The sequence below is a fragment of the Crocuta crocuta genome, unplaced genomic scaffold (genome assembly GCF_008692635.1).
Source record: "Crocuta crocuta isolate KB4526 unplaced genomic scaffold, BGI_CrCroc_1.0 scaffold129, whole genome shotgun sequence".
Lineage (NCBI taxonomy): Eukaryota > Metazoa > Chordata > Mammalia > Carnivora > Hyaenidae > Crocuta > Crocuta crocuta.
In genome coordinates this window covers 7,378,606-7,397,283 of record NW_027551571.1, presented here as the reverse complement: position 1 = coordinate 7,397,283, position 18,678 = coordinate 7,378,606, and the positions used below count along the sequence as shown (strand labels likewise).

Genomic DNA, 18,678 nt, shown 5'->3' with positions numbered 1-18,678 from the left:
ACTTTCGAGCCTCCCGCCACTTCCTTTCTCGTCTCGTGGTACCGAACTCACACTTGGGAGTCAAGGATTAGGACTCACCGTGTACTCGGAATCCTGCACCCGCCCCCATGGGCCCTGCCTGCCCGAGCCGCACCCCTCTTTACAGCGCCCCTCACAGTCAGGGCCTGAGCGTGGGTGCCGCGCACGCCACTGGGATGCCAGGGAGGGGGGCGAGGGCCCGGCACTTACTGGCTCACTTTATGGTACAGCTTAGCAATGCCCTGGTGGGTCCAGTCCTTCCCGAGGGTGGGCAGAATGTGGCCAAGGGTGTCTGATCTAAACAGGGAAATGAGAAAAAGGAAATAAAAGAGGGCACGATGAACAGGAAGAAAGCCCACCCCAAGCCACTGAACCAGAAACACCTCGTAAGACCCGAGAACAAGACGCGTGCCTTACTTTCCGGAGAGCAAAGCCCAAAACTACGGGAATCAGACAAGAACGTGGGGGGAGGGGAGGATGCGTTAATACACGAAAGGGCACCTCCCATGGATCATGGGTCAAGTCCATGACTCGCTGCATCAGAAACCGNCCCCCCCCCGCCCCTGGCCAGTGCCACGGTCCCAGAGCAGAAACGCAGGCTCCAGGCCCCCGGGGCCCTACCTGGTGATGGTCCCGTCGATGTCGGAAATGATGACTTTGTCATCCCAGTCCCACAGGTAGATGGTGCCCTCGCAGCGGCACGTGCCTTGGTACTGCGTGGTCACGCTGAAGACCACGTCGTTGGGGCCGTTCTTCAACTTCAAGCTTTTCTGAAAAACATGAACCACGGAACCACCTTGAGCGCAATGGCCCGTCCTTTCCAGCGTGTGGGCGTCCTGAAGCCCATGTGTCCCCACAGGCCCTCTGCAGGGGTGGGGAGTGACAGGCAGGAAGTCTTACTCTAATAATTCCAACTTCAGAAGAGGACACACTCACTACTTCGTGAGTAAATACGAAAGGGAAGACAAAGCCAAGCATGGAAGTGTTTTCCTGAATCACTGCGGACCCTGGGACTTCACAGCACACTCAGGAAGCACCGTCAGCCTTCACCGGGTTTCCATCTGGGTGCTGGGTGCTCCAGCGCGTGCCACTGGCTGTCAGACCCCAGGTCCCCCCGGCATCGCTGGCCTGAGCCAGGTGCCATGCAGCGGCAGGGCAAGCGGGTGGTAGGGGGGGGGGGGGGGGGTCCTGCGCCTGACCTTTTCCCATGAAGCACCATCACGGCTAAGCCTGCCTCCCGCTAACTCTTAGGATAAAAGCAAAAGAGTGGGGGGTACTCGCTCCCTGACTGTTCATGAGAAACAGGGGCAAGGAAGGAAGGGTCTGATGAAAACTGAAAAAGACACTGTGACCATGGTGGCCCCCTGCCACCTGAAACTCTCTAGACCCCCTCGCAAGTGCTTGATTGCCCCCAGTTTGGGAGATGCACTTGAGGTAACGAACAACTCTCTAAAAGTGGAAGAGCCTGGGAGGGTCGAGTCTATCAGTCATTGAAACCTGAGGATAAATTAGCTCCATCAGGCTGCCCTCCTCCAACTCTTGAAAACAGGAGCCCCCAGGGCTACACCAGGGAAGACAAATTGCAAGTGATGGGGGAGGGGGGCAGCCAGGACTGGTGCTGACCTTGGGCCAGGGAGTGGGAGGGGCCCCCCGCCCCCCAGCGGCTGCGTCTGGGCGGCCTCCCTCGGCGGCTGTACGGGAACAGGACGAGGGGTGGACACACTCACCAGCTGCTCCGACGTGAGCCGGAGGGTCTTCCTGTAGCTGACGCTGGACAACAGGGGAAGGTGGCCCGTGCTGGGTGGCTTGGCAGCTGCGTGCTCCTCGTCGCTGGAGGACGATTCATGCTTTATTCTGGAACACACCGTGATGTAATCACCAATTAGGAACTGCATCTGGGTAGCCATTAAAAACGCATTAGGCCGAAATCAATGACAGAGTCGATCGGGTCTCTCCCCGGTGCCGTCTCCCGGGCGGTCCTTTACCATATGCCGGCGCGTTTATCAATGAACTCTCGCCAGCCCCCCCATTCATGCGCCTCGTGTGTTATTCATCTGGGGCGGCCGCTCCTCATTCACTCACCGGTGGACTCGCGATCGTCACTCCAGCTTAAACCAAGATGCGCCTCTTCCTGAGAAACAGGGTTAAGCTCCCTCCTTGCCCAGGAGGAGGATGCTCGCAAACACCCTCTCGTCTTCCCTAAGGCCGCGGGCCAAGCACGAGAAGTCCGACTTTCCACACACCCTGACTGATCAGTTCCATGTTCACACCGCTCCAAACATGCATTTTTTTTTTAATCTTTATTTTTGAGGGGGAGAGAAAATGCGAGAGCATGAGTGGGGAGGAGTGGAGAGAGAGGGAGACACAGAATCTGAAGACAGGCTCCAGGCTCTGAGCTGTCAGCACAGAGCCCAACATGGGGCTCGAACCCACGAACCGTGAGATCACGACCTGAGCAGGAGTTGGATGCTTAACCGACTGAGCCACCCAGGCGCCCCCCAAACACACATTTCCAAAAAAGCCAACAGGTGCTGGTGAAGACAAGGAAGACACCCTTCTTCTCCGGAATCCCTGAGCCGGCTCTGTCCTTCACACCTCGTCGGTCCGCGCGGAACCCACAGGCCAGCACCCCTGACTCTTGCAGACATCTCCATCTGGTGAAGGGCTGGGAGGTGCAGGTGGGAGGCAGGCTCCTTTTCTTTAAACAGCTCATATAAAACCTATCAGTTATTACCTGTTCCCTGGATTAAAGTCCCACCACAGCATTAATCCCCAACCCAGCAGCTTCCGGCTTCCAGCTTCCTGCTTCCGGGGACCATTATCTTCACAAACATCCTAACGCTCTACAAAGTTAATAAATGTTGGTTAAGGCTGAGTGGAAACGGCTGAGTGGCCCCAAGCAGGCAGGCCCCATCCTCACGCCTGCCTGCAAAGCTTCCTGCTCGGGACATTCCTTTATGCAAGACTGACACACGTGGGATCTTATCTTTTCATCTCCGTGGGCTCTGACCTCGCAATGCTAACGTCCCCGTGTCCTCCGGCCTCCCGCTTTCCCCGCCTGCCTTCCCACTCCTGCATGGCCGGTTGCTTTCTCACCCCGCGTGTGCATTCCACAGCAGTCCCCACCACCCACGACTGCCCCCAACTAGGGAGATGTGCGGGAGGACACCGGACACAGCACCCTCTTCTCTGCTACTTCTACCACCTCCTCGTGGGAACCAGCCTCTTTCTATATCGAGAATGAGCCCCCTTCCATAAGCACCTGCTGTCCTGGCCCCACAAGAGGGTGCCTGAGGGCTGCGGGGCTGGGGGACTGAGCTCATCCAACCAACACTCACAACCACTGTCACCACAGCACACGGCCTGGCCCCTGCGCTCCAAGGCTTTTTGTCTGAACAATCACAATTCTGCAGGATAAGTGCTATGATCAGAAAGGCAAGTTGGTCATCGCTAGGACACAGGGACTGTGGGGACTAAGCCATGGGAACGGGTCACTGTGTCCACAAAGAAGGACAGAGCATGAGGGCACCTGGGTGGCTCAGTCAGTTAAGCGACTTCAGCTCAGGTCATGATCTCACAGTTCATGAGTTTGAGCCCCAGGTCAGGCTCTGTGCTGACAGCTTGGAGCCTAGAACCTGCTTGGGATTCTGTGTCTCCCTCTCTTCCCCTGTCCCTCCCCTGCTCATGCTCTCTCTCTCTCTCTCTCAAAAATAAACAAACATTAAAAAAAAATTTAGAAGGACAGAGCATCTAGGCGAGACTTCTGGCTGGTCCACGGCAGAGCTGAGCTATGTGTGCATGACTCTAACCTGTGACATTGTGGGCAGTTTCCAGGTAGAGTACAGACGGCACCGGGGTTAGAACCTGAGAAGTCCGGGTGGGAAGCCCACAGGAATCGGGCTGTTACCTGCACAATCTGCTTCTTTTTCTTTCATTCGAATTTCCTCATCTCCAAATGGAAGAACAAGCAGCATCCCACCCACCAGAACACTCAGATGCAGGCAGATGACAGACAGAAAGAACCGGACCGGGAGACACGTGCCCCAGTGAGGCCTCATGACTGGAGAATCCTCTGGCTCGTCTGGAAAATGACACATCCCAACAACAGCCCCTTCCCGTCCCGGCCCCCACAGGTCCTGTGAACAATGCTGGGTCTTCTGAACCACAGATTTGCAGGTGGGGCGGGCAGGGTCCCGGGCACCCAGCTGGGAGCCCAGAAAGAAACAAGCTGCATGCCCCCCGCTGGATCAGACACTGGTTATCCTCCAACCAACCAGTCTGGGCTGAAATGAGATCCAAATGTGAACCAAAGCTCGCACAATACCAGACGGATGTGCGCCTCTGCTCGTGGGGCGCAGACACACAAACAAAGCGGAATGGCTGTTAATTTCCATCTGGGGGGCCCGCTGGGGCTGCGAGGGCCCGGGAGCCGGGGCTGCTTTCCAGCACCAGCAAGAGGCTGCACCCCAACACCAAAGGGCTTGGCCGGATACAAGGTCTGTGGCCGGGGAGCAGCTGTGGACCACGTCCAGGTTAGCGCCCATCACAGCGTGCATTCTGCAAATGGTAATTCAACGACTCATATGGTGACAAGCAGTTTGCTCAACGGGGAGCCTTCGGGGACCGTTCTGTCGATCAAGTCTGTCAATTACGGGAGCGCGCAGACGCCTTCTCTGAGTCAGCGGCACGAATCTCATTGGGAGGCTAAGTGTCTAGGAATACCAGTAAAAACTGAGACCCTCTCCTTTCTCAAAAGAACTTCCTACCTACTTTTCAGAATCTCCGTCCCTTCTCGCAAGAGCCGAGTCTTCACTTTTCAGGGTTAATCAAGAAGCGTGGTGTAACGAACTCAGAGCTGTGCGGCGTCTTACAGAAGTTCTATTTAGCCGCGAACAGCGTTCGTGTCAATATCAGACGGTAAGAAAACCCTCGATNAACGGTATCGGATGCCCGCATGCCACCCTGCCCGCCATCACGCGCTGTGCCTTGTGACCCTCCTGCCGGGCCCACCCCAGAGCCACCTCCTGACTGTCCTGCTACAGCTGCACCCCCGCCCCCGTGTGGCCTGTGGGGTTTGCGCTCTGGACCTCCTTCCTCATGAAGGGAAACTGCATGAGCCGATACGTGTGGGGGTGGCATCCTTCTTCTCCCCATTTCCCGGATGGAGGAGGAGATGTGGTGGGGCTGGCGATTTCACCAGGGGTCACGCACGGCAGGTTCTGCTCTCCGCCCTGCTCACGCTGCCCCTCGTGTTTGGACACTGTGGGCAGAACAGAGAGGTTCGTAGAAAGCGTTCCGGGAGAGCAGGTTTCTAGTGCAGCTAAATGGCGGGTGTAAATGCTCCGCACACGCTGGGCTGGTGTCCCCTGTCACCGTGCGGTCCCCCCGGCAGCCTCCCCTGCAGCCCAGGACATGACACCCGCCCCTTTGCTGGGATACGGAGACCAGTCTGCCCGAAGCCTGGACCCCCAACCAGACCCGCCTGACTCCAAGTCCGCCGTTTCCAGCCCGCGGCCGCCCCGTCGCAGGCGTGAACGGCGACCTACCGGAAGCCCAGCGGCTTCTGCCCTGGCGGCCGTGCACACCCCCTCAGGGGACAGCACGCTCTCAGCCTGCGCTCCACCTTGAACACACCTGTCTCTCCCTCCGGGCTCACTCACAGCCACACTCAACACTGCAGGTCAGGACGGTCTCCAAATAATCGTGCGGGGAAGCCCTTCTTCAGAGAATGAGCCAGAGATGGGGGTGACAAATGGCAAAGTCAACCCCGATTCCCTCCCCAGTGCAGACTGGCAGAGGGTCAGGCGGGAAGAGGCAGTGACGGGGCCCCACCCAGGGACACAGCAAGGGTGCCCCCACTAATATTGCGGCTGAGAGCTGGCCAGGCCATTGAGAGAGCCATCTTCAAAAAGGGGCCCATTTTTGCGGCGCCTGGGTGGCTCAGTCGGTTAGGCGTCCGGCTTCAGCTCAGGTCATGATCTCACAGCTTATGGGTTCGAGCCCCGCGTTGGGCTGTCTGTGCTGACGGCTCAGAGCCTGGACCCTTCTTCCGATTCTATGTCTCCCCCTCTTTCTGCCCCTCCCTCGCTTATGCTCTCTCTCTCTCAAAAATAAAATAAACATTTGAAAAAAGAAAAGGTGTACATTCTTCTCCACACAGAACAATGAAGAAACCAGATGTTTTGCGACTTCCACCTATATGGGTTTCTAGTTCCAACAACAGATTCTAGAAATAAAATGGTTCACGGACGCAGAGCTACGGCCAGGAGGCTGAGGACTTGAGATCTAAGCCTGCCTCTCCTGTGAAGCAACAATATATTGGGGAGAACTTATCAATTCAGTAATAGCTCAACAACATTTACGAAATGCCTGCTATGTGACAGGCATTAGCTTAGCCTCCAAGATACAAAAATGATCAAGATCTGCATCTTGGGGCGCCTGGGTGGCTTAGTCGGTTAAGCGTCCGACTTTCGCTTGGGTCATGATCTCGCGGTTCGTGGGTTCGAGCCCCGCGTCGGGCTCTGTGCTGACTGCCAGCTCAGAGCCTGGAGCCTGTTTCAGTCTGTGACTCCCTCTCTCTCTGACCCTCCCCTGCTCATGCTGTCTCTACCTCTCTCCTAGAAATAAATAAAACATTAAAAAAAAAAAATTAAAAAAAAAAGAAAAAGATCTGCATCTTGCCTTCCATTAATTTCTTAGCGTTTTCTTCCTGCTAAATAAGAAACGCAATCCTGAGTTTCTTAAACACAGGAATGCGCTAAAGGAAAGGCCATATGTAAACAGTGTTACGCAGGCTCAGTCAGTATCAATATACATCACCAGCATCATAACTCGTGCACGCTGGCTTTGCCCTCAGGTTGGAGGGTCCCTCACATCCCCAACAAACAGATTAACCTAAAGGCAAATGTTCACAGTACCGGTCCGTTGCCAAGTTAACGTGAATCCATATCCATGCTTAGAAAAGTATCGACGTGAGTCCCAGTTAGTATTTAAACTACAGAGAAAAGCAATTTCCTCCAGAAGGAAACTTATCTCCAGGTCCGTGTTAATGCTCATTTTGCCAGCGTCACCACCACCACTGCATTCCGCACACCCAGGGCCATCACACCCCGAGACCATGGGAAGCGCTCAAGTTACGGGACCTCCCTGGAGCCTCGCGTTTACTCCGCAAGGTAGGTATTTAAAGGTACAACTGCCCCCACTGGATTCCCGGGGAACCTAGTTCATTGTTCCCGTTCGTCCAGGGGCTGCAAGCCAGGTCCGCCTGGGTCCAAGGCCCGTACACTCGGTAAACCCCAGCAGCACCCACAGGACCCGTGTCACACCCTTGGATGCAGAAAGGGGCTGCACTGACGCACGCGGACCGGTCCCGTACCTGGTGGCCATGCCAAGCTGTGACGGCTGCTCCCCGGGGCTGTGGCTCTTGCCGGCCAAGCACTGCTCTGGCTTGCTTTCCTGGAGGAGACGAGAGAGAGTCAAGGGGGTACCAGCGAGAAGGGCCAGGGTGCTGTGAGGGGCTCCCCGGAGCCCAGGGCAGAGCCCGGAATGCCGTCCCCAGGGCTACACGCCCCACGCACGGCAGGTCCTGGTTAGTGCCTTGCTGGATGCGCTGAACGAAGCTGAGAAAACTTGTTTGACAGAAACGAGTCTGTTTTCCATAAGTGTCGGTGGCACCAAACCAAACTTCATAATCACTGGAGCTTATGCAAATGCTTTATCAAGGGCTGCTTGGATACCCGAATATTTTCAAAATATTTTCTTATAATTGCTGATAGAAATGCTTGAAAATAGTTTCACACCATATTTTGCTTAGGAAAATGCTTCTCTCCTTCTCAACACCACACGCTCTTAATAGAAAACGCTCCTTCAATGCACCAGAAAGAGGTCTGGAACCCTAAGAGATCTGGGCTCAGTTTCGCTTCTCCTGCTTGGGAGGCTTGGGCAAGTCATGGAACCTTCCAGGGCTCCTCCCCGGTAAAGGGGGCGTGGGGTGGTGATAACATCCGTGTCCTACAGCGGCTGTGAGGACCGCAGAGACGCTGTGTGCACTCAGAGCCTGGCTTGCAGCGGACAAGAGGCGAGAAGCCCCACACACTTCAGGGGAAGTCGTCAGAGGGAAATACCCAGGGCAAAGGCTATATAGTCAAATCCCACTATCTGTGATCATTTGCTCAGGAGGTTAATAGTAATATTAACATTAATTCAATATTAATGATTATTCAATATTCAATGGTTAATATTAATTCAATATTAAGAAGAAAATGAGCAAAATAAATAATATATCAGGGTGACCATCTTAACATTGGATGAGTACAAACTACATCTGAATATTCCTCAGCTTTTTATGAGCACACAAATTGATGTGATAACATGCCCAGTCATTTTTCATCTATTTACTGAGGTAACATAGCCCCCACTGTCAACAATTCTTTATTAGACTAGTTCAAAAATACGTATCTAGGTGAAATAAACGTATTTCGGGTTTTTTGAACAATTCCATAACTGTTTCTTCATGCTGTCATTCCCCTCAATTCAAACTGGTGCCAATGGGAATACTCTGCAATAAGCAGGACTTCGACATAGCCAAGAGCCCTCTGCCTAAATTCTAGAACATTCTACCCTCTAGGAAGGAAACTTAGAGAGGCCCTTTATGTTTTAAGTCACCTAAAGTAAAGCATACGTTTGCTCTAATTTGTTTATACCTTTGGAGATAATGGAAGAATCAGTAAAACTCAGGTATGCTGAAGGAAAATGTCAAAGAACAATTTCCTCTTGAAAAAACCCTTCCACCAGACTTTTTCCCGTTGAACTTCTGGAATAAACGAATTGAGATCACTGGGGTTTCTGTTAGTATTATAACAACCAACCTGACCGCTGGCCTTAGGGTTTCACTACACAAGATCCCAAAAGTAATCAGCCTTCCCTCAAATACTTCCCAGACCCCTGCTCTGAGTACAACGGGGGCATCCAGGGTATCCAGAGATCAGAGCCAGACAGGGTCTCTGCCTTCAGGGGAGGTTAGGATTTGGAAGAGAAAGAGATGTTAAGTAAATAGTCACACTAATAGGACTACAAACTCTGACAAAATTTACAAAGGCAAAGTTTCACAGGCAGGACTATGAACGCAGAGAACAGCAGCCCAGAACAACCGGTCAAGAAAGGGCCTTTGGAGACGCTGTTGATTAAGTGAAGGGGGGTGAGGGGGTCCCAGGAACACCAGGCAGAGTACATGGCATATGCAAAAGCCCTGGGGTAGAGTGTATGTTCAGCCGGGGGGCTAAAGCAGAGAAGACAGCGGGAGAATGGCAAAGAAGTTTCAAGAGAGAGGCCGGGGCTAGGATACATGTAAGCCATGCTAAGAATATTGGTCTTAACTACAGAGAGCCCTGGGATCCCAGAAGGCTTTACACAAGGAATAAGATAAATTGGACCGGTCTCCTTAGTCGACCATTGCAGCTATGGGATAGAGGATGCAGAAGAGAGGGCGAGAAGAGACCAGGGGACCACTGGAAGAAATCCTGGAAGAGATGGTGCTAGCCTACGTTTGGGAGGGGGGAGGGAAGGGCGGGCACATGTGAGAAACAGTTAAGATGGTAAACTGATAGGACTTGACGATGAATTGAACGTGACAGGTGAGGAAAAAGGAAGGGTCTAGCCTGTGGAGGGACACTGGCGCCATTTTCTGACCGTGGTCCGGTGAAGGAAGAATTCACGAGACACCACCGTTCGGTCTTAGAAATGACTAGTTGTGAAGTGTCTTGAAACATTCACTTGGACTATGCACACAGTTGGCTCCTTGCTAAGTGAACATGGAATACAAAACAACGTTTGGTTTGCAAACAAAAGTGGAGTCATCGCATGGGCGTGGGTGGGGCTGCCGGGGGGAAAGGAGAACCTAGGAACCTAAGACAGCCCTCGATGATGGCCCCTCTTATGGGGGTGGAGCCAGAGTGGGGACGGCCTTGGAAGGAAGCAAGCCAGGTGGACACAGGGGCATGGAAGTCAAGCCAAGAAGGTGCTTCCAGAAATAGGTTGAGAGGTTGACAGAGATCTGGAAAAAATCATAGGCATCTATAGAAGTGGAAACCAAAGCCATGTATATTTAGACAAGCTATTTAAGGGAAATGACTAATGAGAATTAGTCTACCACCAGAAGTGTTACCTCATTCCAACTATACTCACAAGCAACAGAGAGATACTTAACTTTGAAAAGAAAAGTAAGTTATCAGACTGAATCCCTTCTTTTCACAGATGAAGAAGTTCCAGAGGGGAAGTGACTTGACCACAGCCCGCCCACCCCACCCCTGCAGGTAACGGGGTCAGGAGGTGAATGCGGCTCTCTAGCCATGCCTCCCCCCCTTCCTCCATACCTCCCCCTCATCCTGGGAGGCCTTTCCCTCCCAGAGCCCCTAGAAACTGAGTGTTGGGCCTTAGGCTTATTTCTCTGACACATGAGCACCAACACACACTCCACAAGCCCAAAGTTGGCTGAGCTAGATGGAAACACCCCTTCGTTTCCCGTGCTTACCTCTTTGATGGTGGGGTTTCTTCCCCTCCATGAAAACCACCATCTTCCACTCTTTCTTGGCATCTTATCCCTCATGATAGATTCCACAGTGGCCTGTTTTAAATGGATGGCAACATAAATAATGGAACCAAAAAAAGATCAACTTAGCACATTCAAACCGAAAGACACACACATGCAAATTAAAGTAAGATTAAAGAAAAAAAAAAAGGAAAGAAAGAATCAGAGAAAACTCAACATACTATTTGTGGATTAAAAATTTTCGAGAAGCAAAACCTAATGGCGTCCAAAATTACATGAAGATAACTTAAGCATGAAGACTTAAGAAGATGGTGAAGGAATAAACAAGCAACAAATAAGATACAACATGACAACAACAAAAAAAAAGAAAGCATTGAAAATCATTAGTGATTAGTAAGACCGGAAGTTTGCAAAATAAAGTGATCTACTGGTTAAAATACCATTACTCTCAACATGATGATTATAAAATTAAAAAATGAAATGACTAACATGGCATATAGGGTAAAATAGTTTTAAACAAACAAAAAACAATAATAAAATGCACGGGATCTTTTTAGTAAATGTAAACTGCCGAATTATGACCCACTGAACCTCAGAAGATGCATTTGGGTTAAAACCTCAAGTATTAAAAAGCAAATTCATACTCTTGCCCTAAAGAAATGAGAGTTTAATGGGGGCAAGATTAAATAATAATTCACAATTTTCTAAGTTATTTCCAAAGAAGAAAATATCGATCGTGAAGTAAATTCCAGGAAAATGGTTCACAAAACCAATAAAGAACCGACAGACCCCGCTAGTAATGGAAAAACAGGCTATGTCTTCCAGCCAAACGGACTGCAGGTAAGCAGAAAGATAAATAATTCGCATATTTTGCTTGAAGTGTGCTTCTTTCAGTCATTTAAAAAACCCTACCTGATACAAAGTAAACTCCTAATATACCAAAAACCAAATCATTCATAACCTATTCACAAAAAGGATAGTTCATACAGATGTTGATTACCCCATTCCTCCTAAATTCATCCATAAATGTAACAAAACCCCGATTTAAAAAAAAAAACTACCAGGGTTATTTTCATACCTACACCAAGTGATTCTAAAGTTCATTTATAAAACAAAAATAGCCCAGAAAATTCATAATCAAGAGAGTATTAAGTAGGCACAAGCCTTATGAGATATTAAAATGTATTTAAAAGCTACGGTAATTAAAAGAACGCATGTTGGTACATGACTAAACATATATATGGAACAGATGACACAGTCCAGAAATGAATCCAAATCCATAAAGAAATGGAGTATATGTTGTAGCTGTAAGTGCCCAGCAGTGGGAGAAAGAGCTACGTAACAAAAGGTGCTGAGATAATTAGGTAGCTATGCCAGACTCGGTTACTTGCCTCCCTGGACACATCAGCCTCTGTCTTTCTTGCCAACAAATCTGAAGCTCTGCTCAAGAACCAGGCAGCAGCATGTTCTGACCTCGGTCAGTCTATGTCATTCACATTCACGCCACTGTTTTGCCCACAGCTGGCTTGGGGGCGATCATGTGACCAAGTGGTGGCCATTGAGAAGGGCAAAATCCATCTCTATCCTTCCTTCCTATTTGGGATGGGGCTGCCTAAGAGGATGATGGAGGGTGTGGGTAGAGGCAGTCAACTTGTGAACATAAAGGGCAAGCCAAGAAAATCGCAGAGAAGCTAAGCCAAATTCATCGAGCCTGAAACTACCAAACTCTGAGATTCTTATTATGTCAGATAAGAAACCCCTATTATTTAAGCTACTTGTAGTCATTCTGTTTCCTACAAGGAAAGCATCCTGATTCCATAACCAGCTGGAAAACAACCAAACAAACACAAACTGATTTTGGTTCCCGATACCTCTGTCACTCTCAAAATAAAACCCAGACAGGTCAGAGATTTAAGAGAATACTAGGGAAAAAGATGGGCTATGTTCCCAAGTTTTGCACAGGAGGGAGAAGGGCCATTCTAAGGGATACGAACTCCGACACCATCAGTGATGGACGCATTCCACACATAAACCAAATTCTAGAGTAATAAACGCCACAGGCAGGGTGGAAGACTGAAAGAAAAGGATTTAGGATGCGTGTCACAAAGACTAAGCTTAGGGGCAACGTGTACTCCTTCTGTGAGCTAAATCGTTTAAGATAAAGGAAATTTCTATCGCACTGGTCTTTTTTCCTCCTGCCGTATAAGAGCTGAGAAATGTATCCTGGGCCGGGGCACCTGGGTGGTTCAGTCGGTTGAGCCTCTGACTTCAGCTCAGGTCACGATCTCACGGTTCGTGAGTTCGAGCCCCACATCGGGCTCTGTGCTGACAGCTGAGCCTGGAGCCTGCTTCGCATTCTGTGTCTCCTCTCTCTGCCCCTCCCCTGCTCGCGCTGTCTCTGCCTCTCAATAATAAATAAATGTAAAAAATTTGGGGGGCGCATGGGTGGCTCAGTCGGTTAAGCGTCCGACTTCGGCTCAGGTCATGATCTCATAGTTTATGGGTTTGAGCCCCGCGTCGGGCTCTGTGCTGACAGCTCAGAGCCTGGAGGCTGCTTCAGATTCTGTGTCTCCCTCTCTCTCTGACCCTCCCCTGCTCATGCTGGCTCACGCTCTCTCTCTCTCTCTCTCTCTCTCTCTCAGAAATAAATTAAAAAAAAAAAAAAACTTAAAAAAATTTTTTTTCAAAAGAAAATCCTGGGCCACGGATACCATGAGGAACCAGGCGGGGACAAAACAAAAGCAGCGAGGGAAACATGACCTTAGACAAAGTACCGATGAGGTCACAGTCTCCAAATCCCAAAACGCCTGCCCACGCGGGCACACGCGCTTGCACGCATACGCGGGCACACGTGCGGGAAGGGGCGAGCACGGGCTCAACGGGGTCAGGAGACTTTCGAGAACCCCAGGTATCAGAACTATCTGCTCTGCCACAGCACCACACGGCACAAGGCACTTGCTAAGGGGACGAGGTGAGGCACGGTCTTCGCGGCACGGAGAACGTATAATCTAGGAGGAAGACACAGGGTGGAAAACTGAACGATTCCAAGCCCAGCGTCCAGTGGGTCCTCAGGGGAGCATGAGGGACGGTGGGCTACACGGGCCCCCCTGCCCTTCTAACCCTGCTTCCTCCTTGCGGCCGTCACAGCCGCCTCGTGCAGCTTAGAAGCTTCCAGACCCTGCCCGCTCCCTGCCTCCTGGCTGAGCGGCACGGACGCTGCCAACATCTGACGCGCCGTCTCCCTGCACCCACACTGCCACCGCTCCAGCCCTTCTCTCTCGCCCCTCGTCATCCCTGTGCTCTGACATCCGGCACCCCCTGCGCTGCCCCCGTCTGTGTCCCCAGCACATGGGAGGTGTCGGGAGAGGACCCCGGAGGCAGGATCTGATCTGGCGCCGCCGTGACCAGGAGGTTGCGCCCTGATCAAGCAGGAGGGGGAGGAAGGCCATTCAGGGTGCGAGAGAGGCAGAGCCCAACCTCCCGACGTTTCCCATCATGACCTTCAAAAGAACGTGATGTAATGAACTTTGTGGTTCCTGAGATGACAGTGACATTCCAACCACCAAGATGAGTCTCCCCACCACCTTCAGGGCCACCTCTTCTTCCTCATGGTAAAGCTCACCTTTGGCAGAGGCTTCTGGAAGGCCTGCATCGCCAGGAGCAGAGGGGCCGCCGTCGTCCAGTTATAATACCTGACACGAGAAAATGAAACAGACGTCAAAGATCAAGGCTCAGACTGAAAACTCCTCCAAGCGTCATGAGAAACAGTCATGGAAAGTTCTAGAACTCCAGCTGGGCGTCCCTAACAGGCCAGCACCCTCCCCCTCCCCTACATGCTCCTCCCTGGCGGGGCCCCCTCGCCCTGCTGACTCACAGCAGCCAGTCCCAGGGGCCAAGCACGGACAGGCAGACGTGGCGGCCACTGTGCTGAGCACCACGGCACATTGAGCCACCTGTGTGCTTGTGGCAATCTCTTGCCACACTTCACAGAAAAGGCAACCGGGTTCCCCAAGTTAATACCTAAACGCCCTTGACCTCCCGTCAGGGAAGAAAGCTTGCCAACAGGCTACAAAAACACCTGCACATGCCGTGACCTGAGACAGCGAAGCTGGGGTCATACGCCGTCTATTCTGTTCCCGCCCGTGCACGACACAGGGCCGAGGCCCAGGCGCCACGGGCTGAGATCGGGCACCCTCCGTTACAAAATCTAGTACCGACAAACACGAAAACCCACGTCAGCCTACCAACTAGATAACACCCCAGGGTTATGCCAATAGTGAGGAGCTAATAATAACGGTGAACAAAGACCTCATTTTATAACTTATCTAAGGGTTCTATGTTTCTAAGGTTCATTGTCGCAGTCTCTGCATCTGAAACCGTAAAAGTCTCACAGTGCCACGTGACGGCCGAAAGGACTTCCCAGAGGAACTTACTTATTCCCGATCTTCACCACAAGGTTGGGGTCGTCGATGAGAGCTGGGTTGTCCACAAACTGCTGATAGGACACAGCTTGTTCCAGAAATGCATCTGTGAAGGCAATCGGGGGGAAGGAGGAGCCGACATAAGGGACGTTCCGTTCAGAGGAGTCGGCTCACTTTCCACTCACTCGCTCACAAGCGTCTTCCAGCTGTATAGACAACTCTCCCAAAGTCCCTGTCCAGGGGCTTCGGCTAGCTCTGGGGACGGAGCCTGTGCAGCAGTGAAGTGAGGCTGGGGGCAGCGGGAGGGTGTGGGGAGGCGAGCCCGCAGGGAGTGAGGCAGGGGAAACAGCCGTCTGCATACGCGTCTGCAGAAGCAGCGGAGTGGTAAGCACGCTCGGAAACCAGCCCACTCAGGTTAAGTCCCATTTGTCGGTGTGAGCTTGTAGTGAGCAAGTACTTAACCTCCCGGAGGCTCGGTCCCCAGGTGTGTAACACGTAGCATGGGGCTCAGAACCACGCCGGCTTCCTCGGGGGCGAATGGAGGGCACAGCGTCCTGAGGGCTCACTCAGGGTCAGGGGCGCGGTGCTGATCCCTGCCCCGCGTTGCAGGTGCAGAAGCTGGCCCCAGACCTTCCCTGCCCACCCAGCCCCAGCACGCTCGGGGAGGCGGGAAGGGCACAGGGTCAGGAGCCCCTGGACCTGAGCCCTGACTCTGGCTTCTGTAACGAGCGCTGACCTAAGGCCCCGGCCTCCCCTGGAGGTGCCCCATTCAGCCGGGCCGTGTCTTGAGCCCTGATGAGGGCAGGCTCTGACCACCTCTCTGATTCGTTCCACCCTTCCCCTAGGGAGGTCCTACATACCCTGCACAAAACCAGGACCGGGGAGGCCCAGGACACTGAGAGTCACCCCGGATCATGATGCCAACTCAGACTGGCCACGACATGTACCTTTGGAATCCTAATTCATACCACTAGGTACTCTCCTCGGGGGCTCCCGGCCATGGGAATCTGGCCTCCTCTGTGCGGACCCCCATGAGATGACAGTGGGTACACATGTACCAGAGAGGGGATACCATCAAACACCAGCCTCCNACGCTGTCTCTCTCTGTCTCCTAGAAGTAAATAAAACATTAAAAAATTTTTAAAAAAAAAAAAGAAAGACTTCCTGTGATGGACTAAACCAGCTGGATCACATTAAGCAACTTCTTTCAGTTCCTCACCAGGGCGATGGATGGGCTGGTTCGGGCCCCAGAATCAAGGGCCGCAGCCTTGAGAAGAAATGCACAAAGCCCTGAAGGGACCTGAGGATGGAGACGGGAGTCGCGGACGGCTTCTCAGGGCAGGAAGGGAAGACGGTGGCCCGTGAGCGGCAAGGGGCTGAAATGCACACCCTCCCCCACCCCCTACTGGAAAGACCGATCATGGGTGGGGGAAAGGGGGGTGATGAAAAAGAGAGAACAGTGGCAGTGCGTGGTAGAGGGACACCGGGGCTATTAGGTCCACGCAAGGAATTCGGCAGTTGGTGGCGGCCGGTGCATCCACTGGAGTACTGGAAAACCGTCATTATGAATACGGCGGCTGCTAGGAATTAACTCACCACCTACGCCAAGCCTGAGAGCACCCTTCAGACCCAGCTGGGAAGCGCCCCAGGACTTGCTCAGACTCAGACGTCCCTCCCTCCTCCAAGACCCAACAGCATCCCTGCACGCTTCCAAAGCCCTGTGCTTCCGCACCCACTGACACACCCACTGGGTCCCCAGGACACCTCTGCAGGGCAAGCTCAGGGCAAGGAGACACCTCGTGCTCAGCAGACATGCCTGACCTCAAGTGGCCCTGAAGCCATGTGTGAACAGCAGACTGTTCTCAGGTCAGCCACCTGCAAGCCAGCAACACACGGGCCTTGAGCCACAAGGAGTCATTTGCGCTATCACAGACACAGCCAAGCGGAAAGCGACTTGTGACATGAACTAGAGCCCAAGCTTCCGGACGTTCCAGCCGGTGGCCACAAGAGGGCGCTCGTGGCTTGAGGACGGGCTTCGCGGCCAGAGAGGCCAGGCATTACCTTTGGTGATCTCCCTGTTGTCGCTGAGGCCCCCGCAGAGGGAGATGGCGATGGACGGCAGGTCCCTCAGGCTGTCCGAGGTGCTCTCCACGCCGCTGTCGATGCCAGAGCTGCCCACGGACTGCGGGGACTGGTTGGCGGACCGGGCGCCGTTGTCGCTGGCGTGCTTCGCGAGCCCGGAAGGATCTCCGCTGGAAGGAGGGAGAGGGGAGACGTTCTGAGGTCGAAGGACATCAGATGACTCCCGCCTCGCGAGAGCCCTCGAGGGAGCAAAGCAGGCCATCTCGGGACCAAAACAAAGGAAACAAGTTCAACGAATAACCTTCGGAGAGAAACGAGCATTGGGTCCCCTCCCACGCCTGTGTGACATGAACGGAGGAGAAGGCATGGTGTCCAGTGAGGTCACAGGACCTCCCAGGAGCCAGCCCTCCGTGCTGGTCACAGGACTGAACAGGGGCCCCACGGAGGAGCCTCTCCTGGGCGGGACGGGGCCGGGCAGCTGCCGGCTGCAGCGACCCCTCCATCGTGGCACCGTGGGGGCAGCCGCGTGCCTGCCTTCCTGCTCAGAGGTGGGAAGCCACCATCCGGAGACAGGGCCACACGCGCGCCTCCGGAGGAAGTCCACTGTGGTTACCGGTCGCTTCTCACAGTAAACTCTGAGCCTCCCGCACCCTTTGCTCACTCGCTTTTCAACCAAGTGCAAGGAAGGAACCAGACCCACACTGACTAACAGAAAATGATCAGAGGAATGAAAGTAAATTTTACTTTTTGGGAAAATACAGGGCAGCGACTTCGGGGTCCATATCCGTGAGGTCATCCAGGTAGACGCCGTCAGCACCCAGGTGCCGGCTTCGTTTGTCTGAAAGAGCACATGGGCCGAGTCAGACACCCATCTTCCAGAAACACGGCTTCTGGGTCGCTCTAGGAAGCATTTAAAGCATGACGTGCAGATGCGCGCAAAAGTGCCCCCACGGGCCCAAGAACACGAGAGTTGGAAGTCCGAGGCGCGACCCCAGAGGCCGACGGACCCAAGTCGGCACGCGACCCCATCACCGCCAATGGGATGACCCTGACCAAGTTACGGGACTTTGAGGAGTCTCTGTCCCCTGTGTGTGAAGGGCGTGAAGTGGTCTAGGCACGCGATATATTGAAGCAACCCCCGTTGTCACCATCATCATCACACGATGAGAGCGGTCATTAAGGAAGCCCTTCTCTGGCCAGCACTCCAGGCGCGGCAGCCCACACGGCACACGGCAGTCACGGCGCACGGGACTGCGGACTTCCCGCTCACCCCTGCCACAGAGTTCACTCACTGGTTCACACCCATCCAGAAAACTGCACAGAGCTGCGTGGTTAACACATCAGGCTGGACGTCGGCGCCTCCTGATAGGCAGCCAGCTGTGTCTCAGACTAGCAATTATGGAGCGCCTGCTGTGTGCCAACCACTATTCTGCGTGCGGAGGAAACAAAAGGAAACCAGACCGAGAGATTCTTGATCTCACAGAGCACGTATGTTCTAGCAGGCGGGTTCCCGGCAAAAACAGGCAAACGCACAGATGCTCATCTGAAATGAGCCCTCGCAGAAGTTAAAACAGGCAATGTGCTGGATGGACTGCAGCTCGGCGCAGGGAG

The 18,678-nt window shown here is 53.1% G+C and overlaps 1 protein-coding gene across 4 annotated transcripts in view; it reads right to left on the bottom strand.

The window, feature by feature from the left end:
* The window catches only part of LPIN1 (lipin 1), an 80,059-nt gene that overhangs the window by 14,460 nt on the left and 46,921 nt on the right, over window positions 1-18,678 (bottom strand). For all 4 annotated transcript variants that reach the window (XR_013331802.1, XM_077750926.1, XM_077750928.1 and 1 more), the window contains 9 exons: window positions 17,812-17,905; window positions 17,047-17,237; window positions 14,998-15,091; window positions 14,187-14,256; window positions 10,547-10,639; window positions 7,394-7,473; window positions 1,746-1,872; window positions 640-788; window positions 229-315 (listed from right to left, as the gene is read on the bottom strand). Coding sequence is in view for 3 of the 4 variants with exons in the window: in XM_077750926.1 (XP_077607052.1) it covers window positions 229-315; window positions 640-788; window positions 1,746-1,872; window positions 7,394-7,473; window positions 10,547-10,639; window positions 14,187-14,256; window positions 14,998-15,091; window positions 17,047-17,237; window positions 17,812-17,905 (985 nt within the window). In the remaining variant the exon portion in view is untranslated. The remainder of the gene's footprint in view (window positions 1-228; window positions 316-639; window positions 789-1,745; window positions 1,873-7,393; window positions 7,474-10,546; window positions 10,640-14,186; window positions 14,257-14,997; window positions 15,092-17,046; window positions 17,238-17,811; window positions 17,906-18,678) is intronic.